Consider the following 23,322-nt stretch of genomic DNA (forward strand, 5'->3'; position numbering starts at 1 on the left):
GTGACCAGGTGCCGGCAGGAGGGGACACTCGTGTCCCCACCACCACCCCGCGCTGTGCGATGGCACTCCCGGGCCACCAGGGCACGGCCACCGTGTGCCAGCGGCTGGCAGCCCAGGCAGCCTCCCCGGCCTTTCCAAGGGGAGCCTCCCCACACCGTCCCCGGGGTGCTCAGCATCCCCCGAGCCCCTGCAAAGCTGGGGAGTAGGGGAAGGGCACAGGAGCGCAAGTGCGGCTGCCACGGTGGATCCTGGATCTTCCTCCACCTCTCCAGAGCTCTGTCCCCAACTCTCCGTGTCTCCAAATCCGTCTCCTCCGCTCCACCTCTGCCTTTGCACCTCTCCGATCTCCCCGATTACGCCTCCACACCTCTCCTGTTTCCCCCTCTCCATCGTTCCGTGTCTTCACACCTTCACCTCTCCACTTTTCCATGTCTCCGTAATTCTGTCTCCATTTCTCCACCTCTGTCTTTTGACCTCTCCGTGTCTTTGTCCCCACCTCTCCACCTCTCCGTGTCTCCGTAGTTCTGTCCCTCCTCTCCTCATCTCCTTCTCTCCATTTCATCATCTCTCCATCTGTCTCTCCTCCTCTCCAAAACTCCACCTCTCCACCTCTCCCGTCCCCACTTCTCCATCTCCCCGTCTCCGTCTCTCCACGTCTCCATTTCCCCTTCTCCCCATCTCCGTCCCTGCTCTCCACGCGTCCGTCTCTCTTTCCACCTCCCCCCATCTCCGCACACCTCTCCCTCTCCCCCTCCCGTCCCTGCCGCTCTCCCCGGCTCTCCTCCCCGCCTTTCCCGGCCCGGTTTTCCCGGTGCGCCCGGGACGCGCCGCCCCGTGCCCGCCGCCGCCGCCGCCTCCTCCCCCCGGGCCCGCGGTGCTCCCGCGGCCCCCCCGAGCTCCGGGCGGCTCCGGGGGCTCCTCCCGCCGCCGGGGCACCGCGGGGCCGGCCCGGGATCGCCGAGGCGCCGCCCGGGGCTGTGCGCACCGGAGCCCGGCGCGCCCGGTGCCAGCGCGCACGGCCCCGGGAGGAGCCCCGCCGCTCCGGGGCCGGCCCGGAGCCCCCCGCGCCGCCCCCCGCCCGGGTCCGGGGACGGCGGGACGGGGCCGAGCCCGGCGCCGCCGCCCCGCCGCCCGGCCCCGCGCCCCGCTCCCCGCGGCCGCGTTACGCACGGGGCTCGCCCGGCCCGGGGGCTCCGCCGGGGCTCCCCCCACGGCCCGGGAGGAGCGGGGGGGTCCCGGGCGGCCGGGGCGGAGCGCGGGGGGGCCCGGCCCTGGGTGCCGGCTCTCCCCGCGCCTCCGGCAGCCCCAGCCCGGCTCCGGGGTGCGGGACAGCCGGGGCGCCCCGGGGGCGGCGGGGGGGCGGCGCGGCGGCTCCCCGGGGGCCAGGGCCGGGCCCGGGGCCCGCAGGGCCGTGGTTAATGTGTAATTCGGAGCATATGGTATTTTCCAAAGGCGGGCAGTTGTGCGGAGCCCGGGGGCCGGGGCCGGGGTGCAAATAACGCTGGATGACTCGCGGGGCCGGGCGCGGAGGGCCACGGCGATGGGCTCCTCGCTGGCTAATATTTGCTCTTCAAATATTTTACTTGAAAGGTTTACAACGTTGTTGTTTTTTTTTTTTTTTTAATCTTCCAAGAAGGAGCCATCTGTGCCGGTGGCTGGGGCTGGAACACACCGGGGAGTCCCCGCCGGGGCCCAGCCGCCACCCCGGGGGCCGCCTTCTATTTGTTCAGCACCCAAAATAAATTAAATCGATGTAATAAAAGCGAAGCTGGGTTTATGATTGAATCCCATATGTCCCTGTTTGCTTTGCGGGAGAGACGCGGGAGCGAAGCCCCTCGGGGGGCTCGGCCGGGGGCTCCCCGGGGACGCTCCGGGGCGCGGCGGGGCCGTGCTGTCCGCCGGCCGCAGGTGCTGAAACGCCGGCGGCTCGCCCGGCACCGACTCCGTGCCCGGCCCGGGGGCGCCCCGAGCGCCCCCGAGCCCCAGGGAGCCCCCCGGGCCGGGCGGGTGCTGGGCGCGGTCACATCGGGCCGCCCCTTCCTCCCCCGTCCTCCTCTCCCTCCCGCCGTGACATCACGGCCCCGCTGCCGGCACTGAGCGCCCGCCCGGCTCCCGGGACGGTCCGGCCCCACTCCGTCGAGGCTCCACAGGTACCTCCCTGCGCCCCTCCGGCCATTCCCGCTCCCCCGAGCGTCTTTTCCTGCGGGAAACAGCGGCAGGGATTCGCTGTAGGGATTGGTGGTCAACCCCGAACCTGGAGAAGATTTGGGAACCCCGGGAGTTACCGACTCTGGCCCGGCCCCGCAGATTCCCGCTGGCTCCTTGTCTGTGCCGCGCGGAGGCCGAACTCATCCCGGCCCCAGGGCACCGAGGGCTCACAGCTCCCTGTGGGGAAAGAAATCCCTGTGTCACCTCCGGGCACGGCACGGGCCAAGCCAGGGAACGCTGTGGGGGCTGCGCGGGCCCCCGAGGGGACTCGTGTCTCCTTCCTTCCTTCCTTCCTTCCTTCCTTCCTTCCTTCCTTCCTTCCTTCCTTCCTTCCTTCCTTCCTTCCTTCCTTCCTTCCTTCCTTCCTTCCTTCCTTCCTTCCTTCCTTCCTTCCTTCCTTCCTTCCTTCCTTCCTTCCTTCCTTCCTTCCTTCCTTCCTTCCTTCCTTCCTTCCTCCCTCCCTCCCTCCCTCCCTCCCTCCCTCCCTCCCTCCCTCCCTCCCTCCCTCCCTCCCTCCCTCCCTCCCTCCCTCCCTCCCTCCCTCCCTCCTTCCTCCCGGAGCAGTCTCCGTGCATCGCTCCATGGCACAGGGATGGGATCCCTCTCCGTCCATCCCAGTCCGAGCAGAGGGAGACGGGACGCGCCTCGGCTTTGCTGCTCACCTGCGGGAAATCCCGCGGTCTTGTCCCTGTCCGTGTTTATTTAGCTTTTCCTGAATTTCACCGGGGGGTCGGTGCCGCCGGACAACCCCCTCAGGCTGTGTCGGGAGGAGGCGCAGGGGGATTTGGGGACTGCGGCAGGGAAAGCCCCTCACCGAGGGTACCTGGGGGGTTTTGGGATGTTCCAGGTGAAATCCCGGGTGAGCTGGGGGCTCTGGCAGGGCCGTGGGGGGAGCAGCAGCCCCCCCAGGCTCGGGGGCACCTCCATGGCTCCAGCGGTGCCCGAGGTGCTCAGGCAGGAGAGGCGCTGGCACCGGTGTCCTGTGGGAATCCTGACGGGAAATCCTCTGGAGCCAGGCTGGGAGAGCTGGGAATGCCCAGCCTGGACGCAGGAAAGCTCTGGGGAGAGCTCAGAGCCCTGGCAGGGCCTGGAGAGGCTCCAGGAGAGCTGCAGAGGAACTGGGGACAAGGGACAGAGGGACAGGACACAGGGAATGGCTTCCCACTGCCACAGGGCAGGGCTGGATGGGATCTTGGGAACTGGGAATTGCTGCCTGGGAGGGTGGTGGGCATGGGCGCTCCCGCCGTTCCCTTTGGACCGCGGGGTGGGGTGGGCGTGGGGACCCCCTTGTCCCCCGGGGGGTGTCCAGGGCAGCTCTGCAGGCGCTGGGACGCGGCTCAGCCACGCCGGCAGGCAGCACAGGCAGCATTCCCGGCGTCTGCCGAGCCTCTCCAGAGCCCCGCGACCTCTTCTCCGCTGCGCCTGGAGCACAAAGGCTCCGCGAGTTTCCCCTCGAGTGTTTCCATCCTCTGCTCCAAGATCCCTGCCCTTGTCCTTTCTCCTCGCAGCAGGGTGGTGGCCGAGCCCCGGACACCGGCGCTGATTTATCCGGCCCCGCCGCATCCCCCGTGTCCCACCGGGAATTCCCAGGCACCCGCAGCCCCCCGCAGCCTCTCCGCGATGCAGCACCGAGGTGAGGAAGGCGGCGGCTCCGGCGCTCCCGGTGGCAATCGGGGATGTGCCGGTGCCACCGCTCCCCGCTCCTGCACAAAAGCGTCCGCCCAGCCGCCGATCCACCCGCGGTTCCGCGGGCTCCTCCCGGCCCCCGGTGACACCCAGCCCCCTGCCCGTCACCCCCTGCCCTTCCCAAATTCTCCCCGTGCTCCCTGGGGCCGCTGCCCCCGCACCCACCGCCAGCATCGAGCCCCACGTCTCCCCTCGCCCCCGGAACCGTTCTGGGGAGCCGGGAGGGCAGGACGGGCAGCCCCGCTCCCCCCGGCCATGTGTCCCCCTCTCCCCAGGGCCCAGCGGGGTCAACCAGCTCGGGGGGCTCTTCCTGAACGGCCGCCCCCTGCCCACGTGCAAGAGGCAGAGAATCATCGCGCTGGCGGCCAGCGGCGCCCGCAGCTCCGACATCTCCCGCAGCCTCAAGGTGCGCCGGGAACCGGGGCCGGGGCTCTCCTTCCCCTCCCAAACCTTCCCCGAGCTCAGGTTTTGTCCGCAGGTGTCCAACGGCTGCGTCAGCAAAATCCTGGGCCGCTACTACCGGACGGGCGCCGTGGGGCCCAAGGCCGTGGGGGGCAGCAAGCCCCTCCTGGCCACCCCCGCCGTGGTGGCCAGGATCGCGCGGCTGAAGCTGGAGCAGCCCGGGCTCTTCGCCTGGGAGATCCGCCGGCAGCTGCACGCCGAGGGGATCTGCGCCGGCAGCGCCATCCCCAGCGTGAGTCCTGCCGGCGAATCCCGGGAATTCCCAGCGCCGGGCAGGGCAGGGGGGTCCCAGCCCACGGCCGGGGGACGGGAGGGTGGCGGGAGGTGGGAAGGGTGCGCCGGGGAGGGCTCGGGAGAGTCGGAGTGATGCTCCGGGAAGGGCTCGGGGCAGAGGGATGTCCCGGGAATGGCTCGGGACAATTGGAATGATGCCCCGAGAAGGGCCCGGGACAGGGGGATGGATGTCCCGGGAAGGGCTCGGGACAGAGGGATGGATGTCCCGGGAAGGGCTCGGGACAGGGGGATGGATGTTCCGGGAAGGGCTCGAAGTGATGGGAAGGGTTCAGGTCCGTGGGAAGGGCTCGGGAATGGGAAGGATCCCCAGGGAAGGGCTCAGGAATGGGACGGATCCCCAGGGAAGGGCTCGGGAATGGGAAGGATCCCCAGGGAAGGGCTCGGCGCTGGGTGAGACGCGCAGCTGGAGCAGGCGGGGAGGGGAAGGCGAACGTGCCCCCACCCGCACCCCCGAGCCCGGCTGTCTCTTCGGGCCTGCGGACACGGCGGTGGCTCCGTGCCGAGTGTCCCTGCGCTCCCCAAGGACAGACAGATCCCCCCCGAGCCAATCGCCTCCCGTTAGATCCTGTCAGTGCCGGGAATTCCCGGCTCCTGGATCGCAAACGGGGAGCAGACGGGCTCCGGGACCGCCTACTCCATCCCTGCCCCCCGCAGCCTCGGGGGTCCCCTGTCCCCTCCCGGGCACATCCCCTGTCCCCTGCCCAGGTCTCCTCCATCAACCGCGTGCTCAGGACCCTCCCCAGCGACCTCCGGCTGGCGGCCGAGCCCCGGGACCCGCGGCCACCGGGTGAGCCTTGCTGGGCTGCCCCAAAGCCCTCCCGAGCCTTCCTGGGCCCCCCCCGGGGAGCCCCCGCCGCCGGCTCCGCTCCAGCTTGTGCCTTTCTGTCCCCGCAGTGTCACCGCTGGCCGCGCCGCCCGGCCCGCAGCCGGCCCCGGGGGTCCCGCGGGGCTGCGCTCCGGGCCCCCGGCACAGGAACAGGAACAGGACCGTGTTCTCCAGGCAGCAGGCCGAGGCTCTGGAGGAAGGTGCGCTCCCCACGGGAGGCGGCTCCGGAGCGGGGCTGTTCCCGAGGCGGGAATTGCCGCTTTTGGGATGGGCTCCTGCCCCTGGGGGTGGCCCGGCCATCGCTGCGGGGCCCCAGGGCACCCCAGAGCTCCCAAAGCGCCCCAAACCATCCTAGAGCACCTCAAACCATCCCTGAGCACCCCAAACCACCCCAGAGCGCCCCAAAGCACCCCAAACCATCCTAGAGCACCTCAAACCATCCCAGAGCGCCCCAGAACACCCCAAACCACCTCCGAGCGCCCCAAACCATCCCAGAGCGCCCCAAACCATCCCTGAGCACCCCAAACCACCCCAGAGCGCCCCAAACCACCCCAGAGCTCCCAAAGCACCCCAGAGCGCCCAAAGCGCCCCAGAGCTCCCCAAAGCGCCCCAAACCATCCCAGAGCACCTCAAACCACCCCAGAGCGCTGCAGTTCGCCGGCCCCGGGGTCTGGCTGCAGACACATTCTGGCATCTCCCGCCCGGGGGTGGCAGCCCCGACCCAGCCCGTGTCACTCCGATCCCCCCTGCAGAGTTCCAGAGGGGACAGTACCCGGACACCGCCACCCGGGAGAGCCTGGCCGCGGCCACCCAGCTCCCGGACACCACCATCAGGGTAAGAGGGGACCCGCCACGTCCTGGGGACCGCGACAGCCCGGACAGGCCGCCGGGATCGGGGCCCACAGCCCCGGGGACACGGGGAGCCCTCCCGCCCTCGGGGACATCTCCAAACCGTGTCACCACTGCGGGGCTGGCCACGGGCTCCAGATGGTGGCAGTGACCCCCCAGGGCTGCCTTTGTCCCTGGCTCGGGGATCTCTGCGTGGGGCACCTGGCACTGGCACACTCCATGGCACACTCCGTGGCACAGCTGGCACACTCGGTGGCGCAGCTGGCACATCTGGCGCACTCCACGGTACATCTGGCACATTCCATGGCACACCTGGCACGGGCGCACTCCATGGCACACTCTGTGGCACAACTGGCACACTCGGTGGCACAGCTGGCACATCTGGCGCACTCCATGGTACTTCTGGCACAGGCACACTCCATGGTACACTCCACGGTGCAGGCACATTCTGTGGCACATTCCGTGGCACTCCATGGCACACTCTGTGGTACTCTCCGTGGCACACTCCATGGCACACTGCACGGCACACTTGGCACAGGGACATTCCATGGCGCATTCCATGGCACACTCTGTGGCACTCTCCATGGTACACTGCACGGCACACTTGGCACAGGGACATTCCATGGCACACTCCATGGCACATGTGTCACTCTCCATGGCGCAGGCACAGTCCCTGGCACGCTCCCTGGCACACCTGGCACAGGCACACTCCATGGCACATTCCATGGAACACTTCGTGTCACTCTCCCTAGCACGCTCCCTGGCACACAGGCCTCGCACACTCGTCCCAGCAGCTCCAGCCCCACATCCCTGTGCCCCCGCCAACCCTCTCCCGGTGCGTGGCACTCCCAGGCCACTGCGGCCTCTGGGCGTCCAGGCGGTGCCAGCAGCGAGTCCCCCGTGCCGGGGCAGCGCTTCCCGGCCACGGGCACCCCGCAGCACACGCGTGTGTGCCAAAGCAGCCCCCAGGGCCCCGTGCCCAGTGCCGGGGACACGCCCGGAGCCCGGCGTGCGCTGCCAGCCCGGGGAGGTGGGGAAGGATCAAAGCCCTTCCTCTGCCCAGGTCCGTGCCCACTCCCGGCATGGAACCCCTTGTCCCTGTCCTTGTCCCTGTCCGTGTTTGGGGTCCAGACCTGCCCTTTGCCCGTGCCCGTGACCATACCCAGGACCAAACCCTTTCCTGTGCCCGTGTCCGTGCCCGTGTGCACGCCTGGGATCAAGACGTGGCCCTGCTTCTCCCATGCCCATGTCCACGTCTGGGATGGAGCCCCTTTCTCTGCCCGTGTCCCGCCCGTGTCCCACTCGTGTCCCGCCCGTGTCCCGCTCGTGTCCCGCCCGTGTCCCGCCCGTGTCCCGCCCGTGTCCCCGTTCACTCCGGCCCGTGACGAGACCGTGTCCCGGGGCTCGGAGCCGTGCCCAGGGGCCGTGCGGCGGGCGGGGGGCGGCAGCCTCAGCTCCCGCCCTCTCCCCAGGTCTGGTTCTCGAACCGCCGGGCCAAGTGGCGACGGGAGAACAAGCAGCAGCTGGAGGCTGGCGGCGCAGGTGACAGCGCGGGGACCGAGGGGACGGGACGGGGGAACCTGCTGCCCGAGGAGGGAGCGGGGCGCAGGGGCGCCCCTGGGAGGGAGAGAGGCTGAAATCTGGCGCTGGGACACCTGGGGCTGCTGCCCAGAGCCCCGCGGGGAGCTGGGGCAGGACGCGGCCGCCCCGGTGAGGCAGGGCCGGGTCCGCGCTGTGCCCGAGCCAGGACATTGTCCCCGCCGATGCTCACGCAGGCTCCTGGTGCGACTGGATCCCTCCCGCCTTCGGTCCCGCCGCCGCAGCCGCCGCACGGGTGAGACGCGGCCGGTCCCGGGGTGCCGGGGACACCCCGACAAGCTCCGGCACCCTCTGGAGCGTCCCGACCCTCCGCGGGTCCCCTCTGGGGTGACCTGGCCCCCAGCCCCCAGGGATGCCCTGTGACGTGGCGCTCTCCGGTCCCCCCGCAGCCCCTCCCGGACCCCCCCGCGGGCTCGGTGCAGCCCCTCCGCGCCCCCCCGCGCCCCCCGGCCCCGCTGCACCTCTGCGCCTCCGGGCCCTGCGCCTGGGACGACGCTTGCTGCGGTACGAGGGGCGGCCTTCGGCACGGGCAGGGCGGGAGCTGCCGGGGGGGTGCGAGACCCCCGAGTTTCTGGGGGTCCCCCGGGTGTCCCCTCCCAGGGCCCGGCGGGCCGGGGGCGGTGCCTGAGCCCCGCGTCCATCCCTCAGGTCTGGTTCCCGGCGGGAGCCCCGCTCCAGCGCCCTGGCAGCCCCTGGAGAGCCCCCGCTTCGCCCTGCTGCCCCCCGGGCTCAGCCCGCTGCCAGCCTGGGGCCCGGAGCCCCGCTGAGCCCCCGCTGCCCCCGCCCGTCCCCCGGCCCGGGCTGTCCCGGCCCTGAGCGGGCCTGGCAGGATGGGGGGCTCTGACACCGCCCGAGCCGGGAATTGAGGATGTTCATGAGGGGCGGGCCTCGGTGACCAGCACGGCCGGGCCAGCCCGCGGCAGGTCCTCAAACCATCTCCAGTCGCTGGTGGATGGCGGAATCCAGGACCCCGACCCGTTTCGGGAGTGCCCACGCTCCATCCAGCACCTTCTCCAGAGCCAGGACAGCCCCTGGGAGCCGCCATCCCGCTGGAGCACAGGGACTGTCCCGGATCCCGGGATCCCAAACGCGCTCCCGCGGTGGGAGCAGAGCCGGGGCCGCGGCTCCAGCGCCGCCCGGGCCGAGGGCGCCGCGGGGGAAGGGGATGGGGGGTCCCGGCAGCCCCAGAGGGAGGAGCTGGTGGCACAGGGGACACCCCTGGGTGGCGGCGGCAGCAGCTCAGGGTGGCACCTCCGCGTCCCTCGGGGCCCGGGGACTCCCGGCTCGAGCTGTTCCCATCCCCGCCCCGTTATTAAAGCGCTTTTTCCTCCCACCGGACTCGGCCCTCGTCTCCTCCCGACCCGGGGCCGGCCCCGCTCGTTCTCGCTCCCGGCCCCCGACCCTGCCCTGCCCTGCCCCGCCCCGCCCTGTCCCGCCCTGCCCCACCCCACCCCGCCCCGCCCCGCCCGGCGGCGGAATCGCGCTGACACCGCAGTCCTGGGGAGCACCAACAGCGTTATTGCAACAACAAACTCAGCTCCGGCGTGGGGTGGGCGCGGGGTGGGAGCGGGCGGGGATGGAGCAGCCCCAGGTGCTGGGGCCGCGATTCCGGTGGGGAACGCTCCGGGGCCACGGCGGCTGGAGCTGGATCTGCTCCTCCTCCGGGTCAGCCCAGCTGGTCCCTCAGAAACTGCAGGAAATCCCTGAGGAGGTTACAGAATTTCACCAGGCTCCGGTACGGCACCGACAGGAGCAGAAATCGCTCCGGCTCTGGTTTTGGAGTTGCCGTCGGCTCCTTCTCAGGAGCCGGGGGGATGTCCGGCTCTGGTGTCGGCTCCGGCACCGCCACTGGCATCGGCTCGGGCATCGGCGTCGGCTCTGGTATTGGCACTGGCGTTGGCTCTGGCTCTGGCATGGGCATTGGTGTTGGCTCTGGCACAGGCACTGTTGTTGGCTCTGGCACTGTCGTCGGCTCTGATGTTGGCACTGTCGGCGGCTCTGGCACTGTTGTTGACTCTGGCACTGGCACTGGTGCTGGCTCTGGCACCAGCTCTGCCGTCGGTTCTGGCACTGGTATGGGCGCTGACGTCGGCTCTGTTACCGGCTCCGGCAAAGGCGTTGGCTTGCGGGTCGGCTCTGGCACTGGTGTTGGCTTTGTTACCGGCTTTGTTACCAGCTCTGGCCTCGGGGTCCCCGCAGAAGTCACGGTGACCTCTGCCTTAGGAGTCGGGGCGCAGTTTGGCTTCGGTGCTTGGCCGGTTATGTCTGCTGGGCTCAGGCCCGTCTGGAGCAGGATCCAGTTGTAGAAGTGCTGAGTGGAGGTGTAGATCCCGGGGTGCCTGGCTCTGTCACAGCCTCTTCCCCAGCTGTTCATTCCCACCAGCCAGTAGTAGTCGGCTCCATTGTCCTTGCAGACGAGGGGACCCCCGCTGTCCCCCTGTGCCAGGAGAGAGGGCTCAGGGAATGTGGGGGGCTGCTGCCAACCCCAGGGCTGGCTCCTCTCTCCAAGCCCAGCTCTGGCTCCTCTCTCCCAGCCCGGCTCTGGCTCCTCTCTCCCAGCCCGGCTCTGGCTCCCCTCTCCCAGCCCGGCTCTGGCTCCTCTCTCCCAGCCCGGCTCTGGCTCCTCTCTCCCAGCCCAGCTCCGGCTCCTCTCTCCCAACCCGGCTCTGGCTCCTCTCTCCCAGCCCGGCTCTGGCTCCTCTCTCCCAGCCCGGCTCTGGCTCCTCTCTCCCAGCCCGGCTCTGGCTCCCATCTCCCAGCCTGGCTCTGGCTCCCATCTCCCAGCCCGGCTCTGGCTCCTCTCTCCCAGCCCGGCTCTGGCTCCCATCTCCCAGCCCGGCTCCGGCTCCTCTCTCCCAGCCCGGCTCCGGCTCCTCTCTCCCAGCCCGGCTCCGGCTCCTCTCTCCCAGCCCGGCTCCGGCTCCTCTCTCCCAGCCCGGCTCCGGCTCCTCTCTCCCAGCCCGGCTCCGGCTCCTCTCTCCCAGCCCGGCTCCGGCTCCTCTCTCCCAGCCCGGCTCTGGCTCCCATCTCCCAGCCCGGCTCTGGCTCCTCTCTCCCAGCCCGGCTCCGGCTCCTCTCTCCCAGCCCGGCTCTGGCTCCCATCTCCCAGCCCGGCTCCGGCTCCTCTCTCCCAGCCCGGCTCTGGCTCCTCTCTCCCAGCCCAGCTCTGGCTCCCCTCTCCCAGTCCGGCTCTGGCTCCTCTCTCCCAGCCCGGCTCTGGCTCCTCTCTCCCAGCCCAGCTCTGGCTCCTCTCTCCCAGGTCCAGCTCTGGCTCCTCTCTCCCAGCCCGGCTCTGGCTCCTCTCTCCCAGCCCGGCTCCGGCTCCCCTTTCCCAGCCCGGCTCCGGCTCCTCTCTCCCAGCCCACCTCTGGCTCCTCTCTCCCAGCCCGGCTCTGGCTCCTCTCTCCCAGCCCGGCTCTGGCTCCTCTCTCCCAGTCCGGCTCCGGCTCCTCTCTCCCAGCCCACCTCTGGCTCCTCTGTCCCAGCCCGGCTCCGGCTCCTCTCTCCCAGCCCGGCTCTGGCTCCCCTTTCCCAGCCCGGCTCTGGCTCCTCTCTCCCAGCCCGGCTCCGGCTCCCCTTTCCCAGCCCGGCTCTGGCTCCTCTCTCCCAGCCCGGCTCCGGCTCCTCTCTCCCAGGTCCAGCTCCGCATTCCCAGCTCAGGAACGCTCTGCTCAGGGGCTGGAGCCTCCAGGCCCTCGGCTGGGAGCAGGTTGGGAGCTCTCCCATCTCTGCACACGGGTCCCAGATGTGCAGAGGACAGATGTTCCGGGGTCACATCCACACTTTGAGTCTGCTGGGGGCACTGGATGGGCAGGACCAGGCCTTCCTTGGGGACAAGGGGTCACAGGGCAGTGACCTGCAGGTGGGAAGGGAGGGGAGGACAGGGGACAGGCTGGGCTGTGTGTGGGGGCTCCTACCTGGCAGGTGTCGATGCCACCGTGTGGGTAGCCAGCACAGAGGTTGTCAGCATGGACGGACCCCGCGTACCACGGGCTGCTGTTGCAGAGCTCCGTGTCCATGAGCTGGACCTTGGCCTCCTGCAGCACCATGCCTGATCCCAGAACCGTGGGAATGAGCCCCCATCGCCGCGGTGCTCATCCCCTCCCCTTCCCCGGGCCCGGCTCTGCCCCTTGCCCACGGAGCGATATTGTCCCGCTGTGTCCCTGCTGTTGGCCTGGAGGAGGAGCCGGGCCCATCTCTGCAGAGGCTTCCCAGGCCCAGCAGGAATCGTTCGGCTGGGAAGGGACCTCCCAGCTCAGCCCGTTCCCCGCCCCGTCTCGCCGGGGACTCCTTCCCGCAGCCCGGGCTGCTCCGAGCCCCGGCCCCGCTGCCGTCCCGCGGGCGGACTCTGCCTGCGGCCGCTCCGCGTCCCCGGGGTGCGCAGCTCGCCCTCGGAGCGCACGTCCTGTTGGGGAGCTCACCTTTGGCAAAGTTCCAGCCGGCGATGTAGCAGGATTTCAGCTCCGAGACCCTGAGCGAGGCGTCGGGCACGCAGCCCAGCTGGATGTAGTCGCTGCACTCCACGGGCTGGTCCAGCTCCAGCAGGGCGATGTCGTTCCTCGCCGTGGCGGGCACGTAGTGCTGGTGCACCAGGAGCCTCTGGATGTGTCTCACCGCGGCCTCGGGGCCCGGCTGGCTCAGATCTGCGGCCCCCATCACCACCTCCCACGCGGACATGCCCTTGAGGAGGCGCCTGGTGGAGAGAGGGGTGACAGGAGCGGAGCCACGGGCTCCAACCTCTCCCGGCCTTCTGCTTCCCAAGGCGGAGAGGGAAGTGGCTCGTGGTGCTGTGACCTGGGCGCCTGCCCGTCTCTGTCCCTGCTGTGTCTTACCCGGCCCTGGCGAAGCAGTGTGCGACCGTGAGGACCCACCGGGAGCTGAGGAGGACACCTGCACACATGTGCCACGTGCCATTCTGCCAGGTGGCCTGGATGCTGACAATGCCAGGCCAGGCCCCTGCCTGGACACCGGTGCCACCCACGACACGGGAGGCGCCAGCAGCAGAGCTGCGGCCAGAAGCCAAGGGCCAGAGCCCGCAGGTGCCCCTGGAAGCACAAAGCCGTCAGTGCCCTGCTCGGGGACGGCAGGGACGGGGACCCCCGAGGGGCTCCTGTGTGCCCAGGCTGTGCCAGGGCAGCCCCGAGTGTCCCCGAGCCCCCTGGGGACACCGACCTGCAGCTGTCCCAGGTGCCGCCCGCGGGCCCGGCCAGGCCCAGCAGGAGCAGCAGCCGCAGCAAAGCCATCGGTGCCAGCGCGGGTGGCGCAGCCGGAGCAGAGGTGTCACCTCTGGTGCCCGCGGCCCTGGCGGTGCCCGCGGTGCCACCAGCCCGGCCTGATGTCACAGAGGGGCGGGTTCCATGGGCGGGGAGGGGCAGCTCGGTGACACAGGGACATGGAATGGTCGGGGGGGGGCAGCACCCCAGAGCACCAACACGGGGTGAGACCCTCCTGGCACCCGGCTGGGCGTGAGCACCTGGAGCAGCCCTGGGAGAGGGATTTGGGGGTGCTGGGGGTGAGAGCTGGACCTGACCCAGCCCGGAGCCCCCAGTGCCGGGCTGAGCCCACAGGGGAGGGGGACCCTGCCCCTGTGCCCAGGTGAGGCCCCACCTGCAGAGCTGCCCCAGCCCCGGGCACACGGCAGCAGCACCTGGAGCTGCTGGAGAGTCCAGAGAGGCCCCGGAGCTGCTCCAGGGCTGGAGCCCCTCAGCTCCCAGGGATCCAGGCTGGGACAGCTGGGGGGGCTCACCCGGACAGGGAAAGGCTCCAGGGAGAGCTTCCAGCACATTCCAGGGCCACAAGGGGCTCCAGGAGAGCTGCAGAGGGGCTGGGGACAAGGGACAGAGGGACAGGACACAGGGAACGGCTTCCCACTGCCACAGGGCAGGGCTGGGTGGGACATTGGGACATTGGGAATTGCTGCCCGGGCTGGAATTGCCAGAGCAGCTGTGGCTGCCCCTGGATCCCTGGCAGTGGCCAAGGCCAGGCTGGACACTGGGGCTGGAGCAGCCGGGACAGTGGGAGGTGTCCCTGCCCAAGGAAGAATCCAATAACCGCTAGAACACAGATGCTAATCAATGAAAGAGATTTCAATCTCATTCAGAACCAACGAACTTTCGTTTCTTTCTTGGCTCAGAATGTACAAGCAGGTGACAAATTGTGTCCCGGGGTCTCTGTGGAGGCAGGAATTTTGTTGGGCACATCCCCTGGCCAAGGACAGAGCAGTGCTGGATTCGCCGTTGGAGTTTTATTCATCCCGGCGCTTTCGGGAGATTCCGGCCACACGGGGAGCAGCCCCGGGTCCCTCCCGCAGGGGACAGCGGGGACAGGGCGCGGCTGTGGTGGCACTGGCGTAGGTGGCTCGGACAGACCCGAGGGCTCTCCAGCTGATCCCCACCGTTATCCGGAGGGTTTGGAACACCGGGAGGCTCCTCCAGGCCCTTCCCAGAGGGGACACCCCCTTGGAGAGGGGCTGCAGGGGTTGCGACAGCGACCGCCGTGGGGACAGCGCGGGAGGGGGCGCGACACCGCTCGGTGTCACCTCCCTGCCCCGGGGCTCTGCCCCACCCGCCACCTGGAGCGAACGATCCCCGCTGGCATCGGGATCCCCCTCGGGGGGACACGGGGCGACATGAGGGGACATGGGGGACACGAGGGCACACGAGGGGACACGGGGGACATGGGGTCGGGGGGGTGCACGAGGGGATGGGAGAGAAACGGGAGGACACGAGACGACGGGGAGGACACGGGGGGACACGAGGGGACACGGGGGGACATGGGGGGGACACGAGGGGACACGGGGGGACATGGGGGACACGGGGGAAACGGGGCGACACGAAGGGACACGGGGGCACTCGAGGGGACACGCTGAGGTACAGAGGACCGCCGAGTTGTCACCGCCATACCGAGCCGGACCGAAACCCCCGCCCCGCCCCTGGACCACGCCCACGTCGATAGCCACGCCTCATTGGACACGGCAATCCCTTCGCGCGCGGGCCACGCCCCCAGAGCACCGGGCCACGCCCGCGCCGCGAGCGTGTCCCGCGCTGAGGCCCCGCCCCCCACGGAGCAAAACCACGCCCCCAACGCGGAGCAGCGCGGGCGCACGGGCCCGCCCCCGCCTCGTAGCCCCGCCCACCGGTTGCCTAATTTGGAACGTGGTACCTCACCCGTGACGCGTCCCTTTGCCCCGCCCACACCGGCCGATTCCGGCGGAAGTGGCGGCGCGGCGGAACCGGCCCGAGGTTGGGGGGGATCGAGGGGCCCGGGAGGTGGGGATTGCGGGCCCGGGAGGGGAGGGTTGCGGGGACCGGGAGGGGAGGGTTGCGGGGCTCGGGAGGTGGGGATTGCGGGGCCCGAGGCGCCCGGAGGGATCACGGTGGGAGTCAGGGTGGTCCTGAGGGGGTGACGATGGGGGGCCCGGGTGGTGTCCGGGGGGTCACGATGGCCCTGGGGGTCAGGGTGCTGTCTGGGGGTCCCGAGGGGTCAGGGTGGTCCTGGGGAGGTGACAGCGGGGGGCCGTGGGGGGTCCGGGAGGTGTCTGGGGGGTTAGAGTGGTGTCCGGGGGGTCAGCGGGGGGGTCCCGAGAGGGGTCAGGAAGGGGGTCCTGGAGGGGTGTTCGGAGTGGTGTCCTGGGGGGTCAGGGTCATGTCCTCGTGGGGTTCAGGATGGGGTTCCTGGGAGGGTCAGGATGGGAGTTTTGGGGGTTCAGGATGGGGGTCTCTGGGGGTCAGTATGGGAGCGCTGGGCAGGTCAGGCTGTGGGTCCTGGGGGTCTCGGGCTGTGGGTCCGGGGGGGCTCAGGCTGAGGGTCCTGGGGGGGCTCAGGCTGTGGGTGCTGGGGGGCTCAGGCTGTGGGTGCTGGGGGGCTCAGGCTGTGGGTCCTGGGGGGGCTCAGGCTGAGGGTCCTGGGGGGGCTCAGGCTGTGGGTGCTGGGGGGCTCAGGCTGTGGGTCCTGGGGGGTTCAGGCTGAGGGTCCTGGGGGGCTCAGGCTGAGGGTCCTGGGGGGCTCAGGCTGTGGGTCCGGGGGGGCTCAGGCTGTGGGTCCGGGGGGGCTCAGGCTGTGGGTGCTGGGGGGCTCAGGCTGTGGGTGCTGGGGGGGCTCAGGCTGTGGGTCCGGGGGGCTCAGGCTGTGGGTCCGGGGGGGCTCAGGCTGTGGGTCCGGGGGGGCTCAGGCTGTGGGTCCTGGGGGGGCTCAGGCTGTGGGTCCTGGGGGGGCTCAGGCTGTGGGTCCGGGGGGGCTCAGGCTGTGGGTCCGGGGGGGCTCAGGCTGTGGGTCTGAGGGGCTCAGGCTGTGGGTCCGGGGGGGCTCAGGCTGTGGGTCCGGGGGGGCTCAGGCTGTGGGTCCTGGGGGGGCTCAGGCTGTGGGTCCTGGGGGGCTCAGGCTGTGGCTCTGAGGGGCTCAGGCTGTGGGTCCGGGGGGGCTCAGGCTGTGGCTCTGAGGGGCTCAGGCTGTGGGTCCGGGGGGGCTCAGGCTGTGGGTCCTGGGGGGCTCAGGCTGTGGGTCCTGGGGGGCTCAGGCTGTGGCTCTGAGGGGCTCAGGCTGTGGGTCCGGGGGGGCTCAGGCTGTGGGTGCTGGGGGGCTCAGGCTGTGGGTCCGGGGGGGCTCAGGCTGTGGCTCTGAGGGGCTCAGGCTGTGGGTCCGGGGGGGCTCAGGCTGTGGCTCTGAGGGGCTCAGGCTGTGGGTCCGGGGGGGCTCAGGCTGTGGGTGCTGGGGGGCTCAGGCTGTGGGTGCTGGGGGGCTCAGGCTGTGGGTCCGGGGGGGCTCAGGCTGTGGGTGCTGGGGGGCTCAGGCTGTGGGTCCTGGGGGGCTCAGGCTGTGGGTGCTGGGGGGCTCAGGCTGTGGGTCCGGGGGGGCTCAGGCTGTGGGTGCTGGGGGGTTCAGGCTGTGGGTCTGAGGGGCTCAGGCTGTGGGTCCGGGGGGGCTCAGGCTGTGGGTCCGGGGGGGCTCAGGCTGTGGCTCTGAGGGGCTCAGGCTGTGGGTCTGGGGGGGCTCAGGCTGTGGGTCCTGGGGGGTTCAGGCTGTGGGTCCTGGGGGGCTCAGGCTGTGGGTCTGAGGGGCTCAGGCTGTGGGTCCGGGGGGGCTCAGGCTGTGGGTCCGGGGGGGCTCAGGCTGTGGGTCCGGGGGGGGCTCAGGCTGTGGGTCCGGGGGGGCTCAGGCTGTGGGTCCGGGGGGGCTCAGGCTGTGGGTCCGGGGGGGCTCAGACTGTGGGTGCTGGGGGGCTCAGGCTGTGGGTCCGGGGGGGCTCAGGCTGTGGGTCCGGGGGGGCTCAGGCTGTGGGTCCTGGGGGGCTCAGGCTGTGGGTCCGGGGGGGCTCAGGCTGTGGGTCCGGGGGGGCTCAGGCTGTGGGTCTGGGGGGCTCAGGATGGTGGCCCTGAGCAGGGGGTGGTCAGGCTGATGCATGTGATGTCTGCTGCCCACTTGGCGTCCTGCTGATCCCAGGACGACGCTCCTGCCCGTCCCAAAGGTTCCTTTTCTCCTCTCCCTGACGTTCCCCCAGACTCCCCCGCCATGGAGAAGTTCGGCATGAACTTCGGGGGCGGCCCCAGCAGGAAGGAGCTGCTGGAGACCATCGAGACGCAGAAGCAGCAGCTGCTGCGCTTCCAGGCGCGGCTCAAGGACGTGGTCCACGCCTACAAGAGCCTCCTGAAGGAGAAGGAGGCGCTGGAAGCCAGCCTGAAGGCGCTCTCCGTGTCCCACGAGGGGGACCTGGCCGTGCCGCCGCCCGCAGCCGCCGGCGACTGCCCGGATGACCGGAGCTCGGAGCACAGCGAGGACAGCGCGGCGGACGCCGCGGCCGGCGTCACCAAGGGGGACGAGGAGGACAAAGCTCCCCCTCCGCAGAGGGCAGAGGATCCCAGCAGCCCCGAGAACGGGGAGCCGTGCGCCGGAGGCGACGCGGAGCGGCGGCTGGCGCAGCTGAAGGCGCAGCTGGCCACGCTGACGGCCGCGCTGGCCACAGTGACGCGGGAGAAGTCACGCATGGAGGCCTCGTACCAGGCGGAGCGGCGGCAGATGAAGCAGGGGCTGGAGGAGGCGGCGGGGCGGGAGGAGGAGCTGCGGCGCCTGCAGGAGCAGCTGGCCCAGACCCGCGCCCGCCTGGCCCAGCAGCAGCAGGAGCGGCAGCGCGAGCAGGGCGACCACGGGCTGATGCTGCGGGAGCTGCAGGAGCTGCTGCGCGCCGAGCGGGAGGCGCGGGGCCGCGCCGAGAGGGAGCTGCAGGAGTCCCGGGAGGAGCTGGCCGGCAGCGCCGGTGCTGCCCAGGGCCACGAGCAGCACGCCCGGCTGCTGGGCCAGGAGCTGGAGGAGCTGCGCAGGGAGCTGCAGGCCGTGAGGGATGAGAGCGGGAAGCCGGACCCCCGGATCCAGGAGCTGCAGGAGGAGATGGCCGGCCTCAAGAACCACTTCCAGCTACAGCTGGTGCAGGAGATGAAGAAGGTGATTCCTGGCTGGAAATGAGGGGGGGGTGTCCAGCGTTTGGGGTTTGGGGCTAGAGGAGCCAAATGTCCTCTCCCGGTCTCTCAGAATCCGAAGCGTCTTGGCTTGGATTGATGGGATGACAGTCCTGGGGGACAGCTCCCTGTGGGATGTGTCCAGGGAGTGGGGCTGGAGCTGGACCTCAGATTCCAGGAGGTTTGAAATAAATGGCACAGGGTGCCTAGAGCAGCCGTGGCTGCCCCTGGATCCCTGGCAGTGGCCAAGGCCAGGCTGGACACTGGGGCTGGAGCAGCCGGGGACAGTGGGAGGTGTCCCTGCCATGGCAGGGCTGGCCCTGGGGGACTCTGGGGTCCCTTCCCACCCAGCCCATTCCAGGATTCCAAACACACAAATCCCCAAAAAGCCAGGACGGGGAGGTGTGTCGGGCAGGATTCCCGGGGTGGGGAAGGCCTGTGACCCCAGGTGTGACCCCAGGTGTGTCCCCAAGCTGCCCTAAGCCCTCTGTGTCCCCACACAGACAGCTCAGGCCGAGGAGCAGCTCCGGCAGCGCTCGCAGCGGGAGGAGCAGCGCGTGGCCGAGCTGGAGGCTCAGGTGTCCCAGGTGTCCGAGCTGCTGGGCACCTACGAGAAGGCCAAGCAGAGGGACCAGGGCACCATCCAGAGGCTCAAGGACCGCATCGTGCAGCTGGACCTGGAGAACAAGACCTTGGCCATCGCCGCCTCCAGCCGCTCGCTGGGCGAGGTGGCCGTGGAGGAGGCCACGCTGGACGTCACCGTGCTCAAGGAGAAGATGGAGAAGCTGCGGAAGCTGCTGCAGGTGGCGGCCGGGAAGGACCCGGAGGAGCCGCAGGAGCCGGAGCTGCCGCCGGGCACCGGGGACGGGGACAAGGCCCCGGGCGGGCACTGCCAGCAGGAGCTGAGGCAGCTCAAGGAGGAGTTCGAGCGCTACAAGGTGAGGGCGCAGCAGGTGCTCAAGAGCAAGGCCACCAAGGACGTGGGGCTGGCCAAGGAGCTGGAGGAGGCACGGGAGCAGCTGGCGGAGCTCCGGGACAAGCACGTGCTGCTGCAGCTGGCCGCCGACGACACGGAGAAGCAGCGCCGGCAGGAGCTGGAGGCCAAGAAGCAGGAGCTGTCCCAGCTGCAGCAGCTGCACCGGCAGGAGCTGGAGCGCTGCCAGCTGGAGTTCCGGGAGCGCGCGCTGCGCCTGGAGGAGGAGATGCACAAGCAGCGCGACCGCGCGCTGGCCGTGCTGGCCGAGAAGGACCGCGAGCTGGAGCAGCTCCGCGCCCTCACGCTGCCCCACGGCCCCAAGAGCTCCAGGGACGGAGGAGCCCCCGGGGACCCCCCCGGCCAGGACTCCTCGGAGATCCTCCCGCAGGAGCTGCAGCTGTGCTCGGGCTCCGAGCCCACCTTCTTCCTGTACGCGGAGCAGCTGGCGCGCAAGGAGGTGGAGATCGCGGCGCTGCGGAAGCGCAAGCGCCAGCTGGAGGTGCAGCTGCACCAGCTGCAGGGCAGGGCCCTGGCCGAGGAGGACAAGCACCGCGAGGAGGTGGCAGCCCTGAGGGGGGAGATCCAGAAGAGCTGCCGGGACAAGAGCAGGGAAGGCGCCAACCTGGAGTACCTGAAGAACGTGGTGTACCGGTTCCTGACGCTGCCCGACGCGCGGGGCCGGCAGCAGACGCTCACGGCCATCCTGGCCATCCTGCACTTCAGCCCCGAGGAGAAGCTCAGCATCGCCAAGAGCTCGGCCCACGGCTCCTGGTGGCTCCACGGGAAGAGATGAGGCCTGGGGGGTTATCCCCCTTTTTTTTTTTCCCGTAACAGCTCGCCAAAACCTCGTCCCAGCCATGCCCGGAGCTCTCTCCAGGATTCGGGCTCCGCTTGGTGTTTTTAGCACTAATTTGCAGTGGGATGCTGCCAACTTTTCCAGCCCCGAAGCCTCTGCGGTGGGAATTTGCTCCGAGTTGGGACTTGATCTGAAAGCCGAGTTGAGGAGTTGAAGGTGCTGAGCTTTCTTTAAAGGTGATTTAAAAGCAATGCCTACCCGTCAGGTGTGGGATCTGATGGAATTCACTTGGATCTTTGAGCTCCAGCCGGGCTGGTGACTCAGGAGTTGAAAGGGAAGGTGGGAAGCACTTTAGGTGGAGCTAAAGCAGCACCAGGCCGTGGAAAGCTCAGGAAGATGGGGCTCAGTGCAGGAACCTTGGCCATTTCCCCCTGAGGTTCTTTGCTGGAGCCAGATTTAACCCGTGGGTGCAACTCCAGGCTCATCCAGGGGCTCAGGCTCTCCTTCCTTCCCAGAGATCCTCTCTGGGTTATCAGGGATTCCAGGAAGGAGAAAGGATCTCCCTGTGGATGATTCCCATCCCGAGGCACTGCCGGGTGGGAATCTGAGCTGCCTGACCCTAGCTGGGAGCTGGAGGCTGAGGAAAGGCTGGAATGAGTGCCCTGCTCCTGGTTTTCGAGGGCTCCAGGGAAGTTTGGCTGCTCTGTGGTGCTGATTTGGGAAGGAAGGGGCTGCACCTGCTGGGGGGACAGGAGGTGACAGCTCCGGGCAGTGACCCTGGTGACAGTGACAGCCTGGCCAGGGCTCAGGAACCTTGAGGTTCTTCCCTGATTTCTTGGGATTTGGTGAAAGAAGAATGGCAGGACATCCTGAAATGCCCTGGGACGTTCTGCTGGCGGAGCTGGGAACCAGGGATTTGGTTCCCCTGGATGCTCCAGAGCCTCCTCCTCCACACAGGCAAATCCTCTCCGGGCGTTGTTTTCCTGCCCCGTGTTTGGAATCCGATCCTGGCTGCTAAAGCCAGGCCCAGGGACAGGGACAGGTCTGGATTAACACCCCAGGGGGTGCTGGAGCCGAGTCAAGAGCAGGTTTGGGAGCAGCTCCTGGTGCTGCAGTGCCCAGAGAGCCTTGGGAAGGATCCTGGGACAGGGATCCTGGGATACACATCCCTCCTGCCACAGCAGCCCTGGCGCTGCCAGTCCCCAGGGACAGGGAGTCTGGAATGCTGCAGCCACCCCTGGCATTGCCAGGGACAAGAACAGGGACCTGCAACTTCCCTCCTTGCCTGTCCTGGTCCTGTGAGCAGCCAAATTCCCTGGATTCCACTTTGACCAGTGCAGCCCTTGGTGCCAAATTCTCCTCCAAAAAAATCCTCAGGAAAAAGGTGCCCCGGGCAGAGCCTGTCGCTGCTGGGAGGGGGCCAGAGCTGAGCCCTTCCTGAGGCTCCAGGCAGGGATGTTCCCACTGGGAATAGCGGGATCCAGGTGCTGCCCTGGTGGGGGGAACTGGGTGGGAGTGGGAGAGTTTGTCCCAGGAATGTTTGATACGCTCCTTAAGGATCAAAGGAGGATCTCCCCCTCAGCCGGGGGAGAGCCCCGTCCCTGCTCCCAGTCTGGAAATGTGGAATCGAGGGGCGCCTCTGGAATGGCAGGGATGGCTCCAGCTCTTTTCCTGGAGCTGTTCCCACAACTCCAGGGGGAGGTGGGGCCTCCTACTGCTGCTCAGGCTGAGGGGATGGATCCCTGTTCTCCCTCTGTCCCGCAGGACGGAGTGACCTGGAGTGGATCCCAGGAGTGCTGGGGACCCGCGTGGGGCCAGCTGGGTGGGGGAATGGGGGGGACCCAGCTGGGAGCAGGGGGACAAGGTGGGGTCACAGCTTGGAGCAGGGAATCAGTGTGGGATCCAGCTGGGACAGGGACAAGGCAGGATCCAGGGGGGACAGGGATAAGGCAGGATCCAGGAGGGACAAGGTAGGATCCAGGAGGGACAAGGCAGAATCCAGCTGGGACAGGGACAAAGCAGGATCCAGGAGGGACAAGGCAGGATCCAGCTGGGACAGGGACATGTCAGGATCCAGGAGGGACAAGGCAGGATCCAGGAGGGACAAGGCAGGATCCAGCTGGGACAAGGCAGGATCCAGCTGGGAGGACCCAGACCCATCCCAGTGCCCTCCGTGTGTTCCTGGCAGTGGAAGCTGAGGAAGCTGCTGCAGGGAAGCATCTCCAGGAGTGCCCAGCTCCGTGTCACTGTCACCCTCCTGCAGCTCCCGGTGCCATTCCTTCCTCTGCTCCCCTCTAGCCCCTCTCCCTCTGCTCCCTCCCTCCCTTTTCCCTCTCTGCCTTCAGCCAAAATCCCTGAAATAAAGATAAAATTCCTGATGGAGGGGACTCTGGTGGCTCCTGGGGGGTGGGATGGGCATTGCTTGGGGGTTTTTACTGGATATTGGAACATCCTTGGGGTTAAAACCATCACAGAATTGCTAAACCCTGCGATTTCCTGAGGTTCCTGGGAGTGTGAGAACGGGGATGGCTCATCCCTACGCCTGCAGTCGTGGTGTGGCAGCTGAATGGATGCAGAGGAGTCTGGCACTGAGAATCCTGGGATGGGTTGGGTGGGGAGAGACCCCAGAGCCCCCCAGGGCCACCCCTGCCATGGCAGGGACACCTCCCGCTGTCCCAGGCTGCTCCAGTCCTTCCTTGGCCATTCCAGGGATCCAGGGGCAGCCACAGCTGCTCTGGCAATTCCAGCCCGGGCAGCAGTTCCCAATGTCCCAATGTCCCACCCAGCCCTGCCCTGTGGTAGTGGGAAGCCATTCCCTGTGTCCTGTCCCTCTGTCCCTTGTCCCCAGCCCCTCTGCAGCTCTCCTGGAGCCCCTTGTGGCCCTGGAATGTGCTGGAAGCTCTCCCTGGAGCATTTCCCTGTCCGGGTGAGCCCCCCCAGCTGTCCCAGCCTGGATCCCTGGGAGCTGAGGGGCTCCAGCCCTGGAGCAGCTCCGGGGCCTCTCTGGACTCTCCAGCAGCTCCCGGCTGCTCTCCCGGCGCCGTTCCCTCATTCCTCACTGTGCCCGGGGGCATCCGAGCGCTCATTTGGGCTCTCCCGCGCCCGGGGCCGATCCCTCCCCGCTCCCGGGGCTGGCCCGGCGCTGTCTGCTCCTCTGGGAGCTCCTGCCGCCCCGGCC

General features: G+C 69.1%; 3 protein-coding genes across 4 annotated transcripts; 2 read left to right on the plus strand and 1 right to left on the minus strand.

The window, feature by feature from the left end:
* Nucleotides 1-3,828: 3,828 nt before the first annotated feature.
* Nucleotides 3,829-8,691, plus strand: PAX4 (paired box 4). Its single transcript, XM_066184495.1, has 10 exons — nucleotides 3,829-3,841; nucleotides 4,170-4,300; nucleotides 4,373-4,588; nucleotides 5,356-5,437; nucleotides 5,545-5,676; nucleotides 6,229-6,311; nucleotides 7,798-7,867; nucleotides 8,101-8,159; nucleotides 8,314-8,428; nucleotides 8,525-8,691. Exons 1-10 carry the CDS (start codon nucleotides 3,829-3,831, stop codon nucleotides 8,689-8,691), a joined length of 1,068 nt encoding a protein of 355 aa, XP_066040592.1.
* Nucleotides 8,692-9,590: 899 nt separating this feature from the next.
* On the minus strand, nucleotides 9,591-13,167 carry LOC136290053 (acrosin-like). Its single transcript, XM_066184496.1, has 5 exons — nucleotides 13,097-13,167; nucleotides 12,757-12,969; nucleotides 12,336-12,617; nucleotides 11,842-11,983; nucleotides 9,591-10,361 (listed from the first exon to the last, which is right to left on the minus strand). Exons 1-5 carry the CDS (start codon nucleotides 13,165-13,167, stop codon nucleotides 9,591-9,593), a joined length of 1,479 nt encoding a protein of 492 aa, XP_066040593.1.
* Nucleotides 13,168-15,116: 1,949 nt separating this feature from the next.
* Nucleotides 15,117-22,515, plus strand: GCC1 (GRIP and coiled-coil domain containing 1). 2 transcript variants are annotated; one of them, XM_066182579.1, is made up of 3 exons: nucleotides 15,117-15,165; nucleotides 17,421-18,358; nucleotides 18,876-22,515. In XM_066182579.1, exons 2-3 carry the CDS (start codon nucleotides 17,432-17,434, stop codon nucleotides 20,139-20,141), a joined length of 2,193 nt encoding a protein of 730 aa, XP_066038676.1. In that variant the 5' UTR covers nucleotides 15,117-15,165; nucleotides 17,421-17,431; the 3' UTR covers nucleotides 20,142-22,515. The 2 variants fall into 2 exon arrangements, with proteins under 2 accessions (XP_066038676.1, XP_066038677.1); XM_066182580.1 differs by having other exon boundaries at nucleotides 15,127-15,192.
* Nucleotides 22,516-23,322: the final 807 nt, after the last annotated feature.

Source organism: Chamaea fasciata, unplaced genomic scaffold (genome assembly GCF_029207755.1).
Source record: "Chamaea fasciata isolate MVZ Bird 193981 ecotype frontalis unplaced genomic scaffold, bChaFas1.0.hap1 SCAF_5, whole genome shotgun sequence".
In the NCBI taxonomy this organism is placed as follows: Eukaryota; Metazoa; Chordata; class Aves; order Passeriformes; family Sylviidae; genus Chamaea; species Chamaea fasciata.

Bases quoted from the DNA above. Each gene is read 5' to 3' on its own strand.
- PAX4 (XM_066184495.1), top strand. The intron at 4,301-4,372 runs GTGCGCCGGGAA...TTTTGTCCGCAG, and splicing joins ACATCTCCCGCAGCCTCAAG to GTGTCCAACGGCTGCGTCAG. The intron at 5,677-6,228 runs GTGCGCTCCCCA...TCCCCCCTGCAG, and splicing joins GGCCGAGGCTCTGGAGGAAG to AGTTCCAGAGGGGACAGTAC.
- LOC136290053 (XM_066184496.1), bottom strand. From the start codon at position 13,167: ATGGCTTTGCTGCGGCTGCTGCTCCTGCTGGGCCTGGCCGGGCCCGCG. The intron at 12,970-13,096 runs GTCGGTGTCCCC...TTGTGCTTCCAG, and splicing joins GGCACCTGGGACAGCTGCAG to GGGCACCTGCGGGCTCTGGC. The intron at 12,618-12,756 runs GTAAGACACAGC...TCTCTCCACCAG, and splicing joins CACTGCTTCGCCAGGGCCGG to GCGCCTCCTCAAGGGCATGT.
- GCC1 (XM_066182579.1), top strand. From the start codon at position 17,432: ATGGAGAAGTTCGGCATGAACTTCGGGGGCGGCCCCAGCAGGAAGGAG. The intron at 18,359-18,875 runs GTGATTCCTGGC...GTCCCCACACAG, and splicing joins TGGTGCAGGAGATGAAGAAG to ACAGCTCAGGCCGAGGAGCA.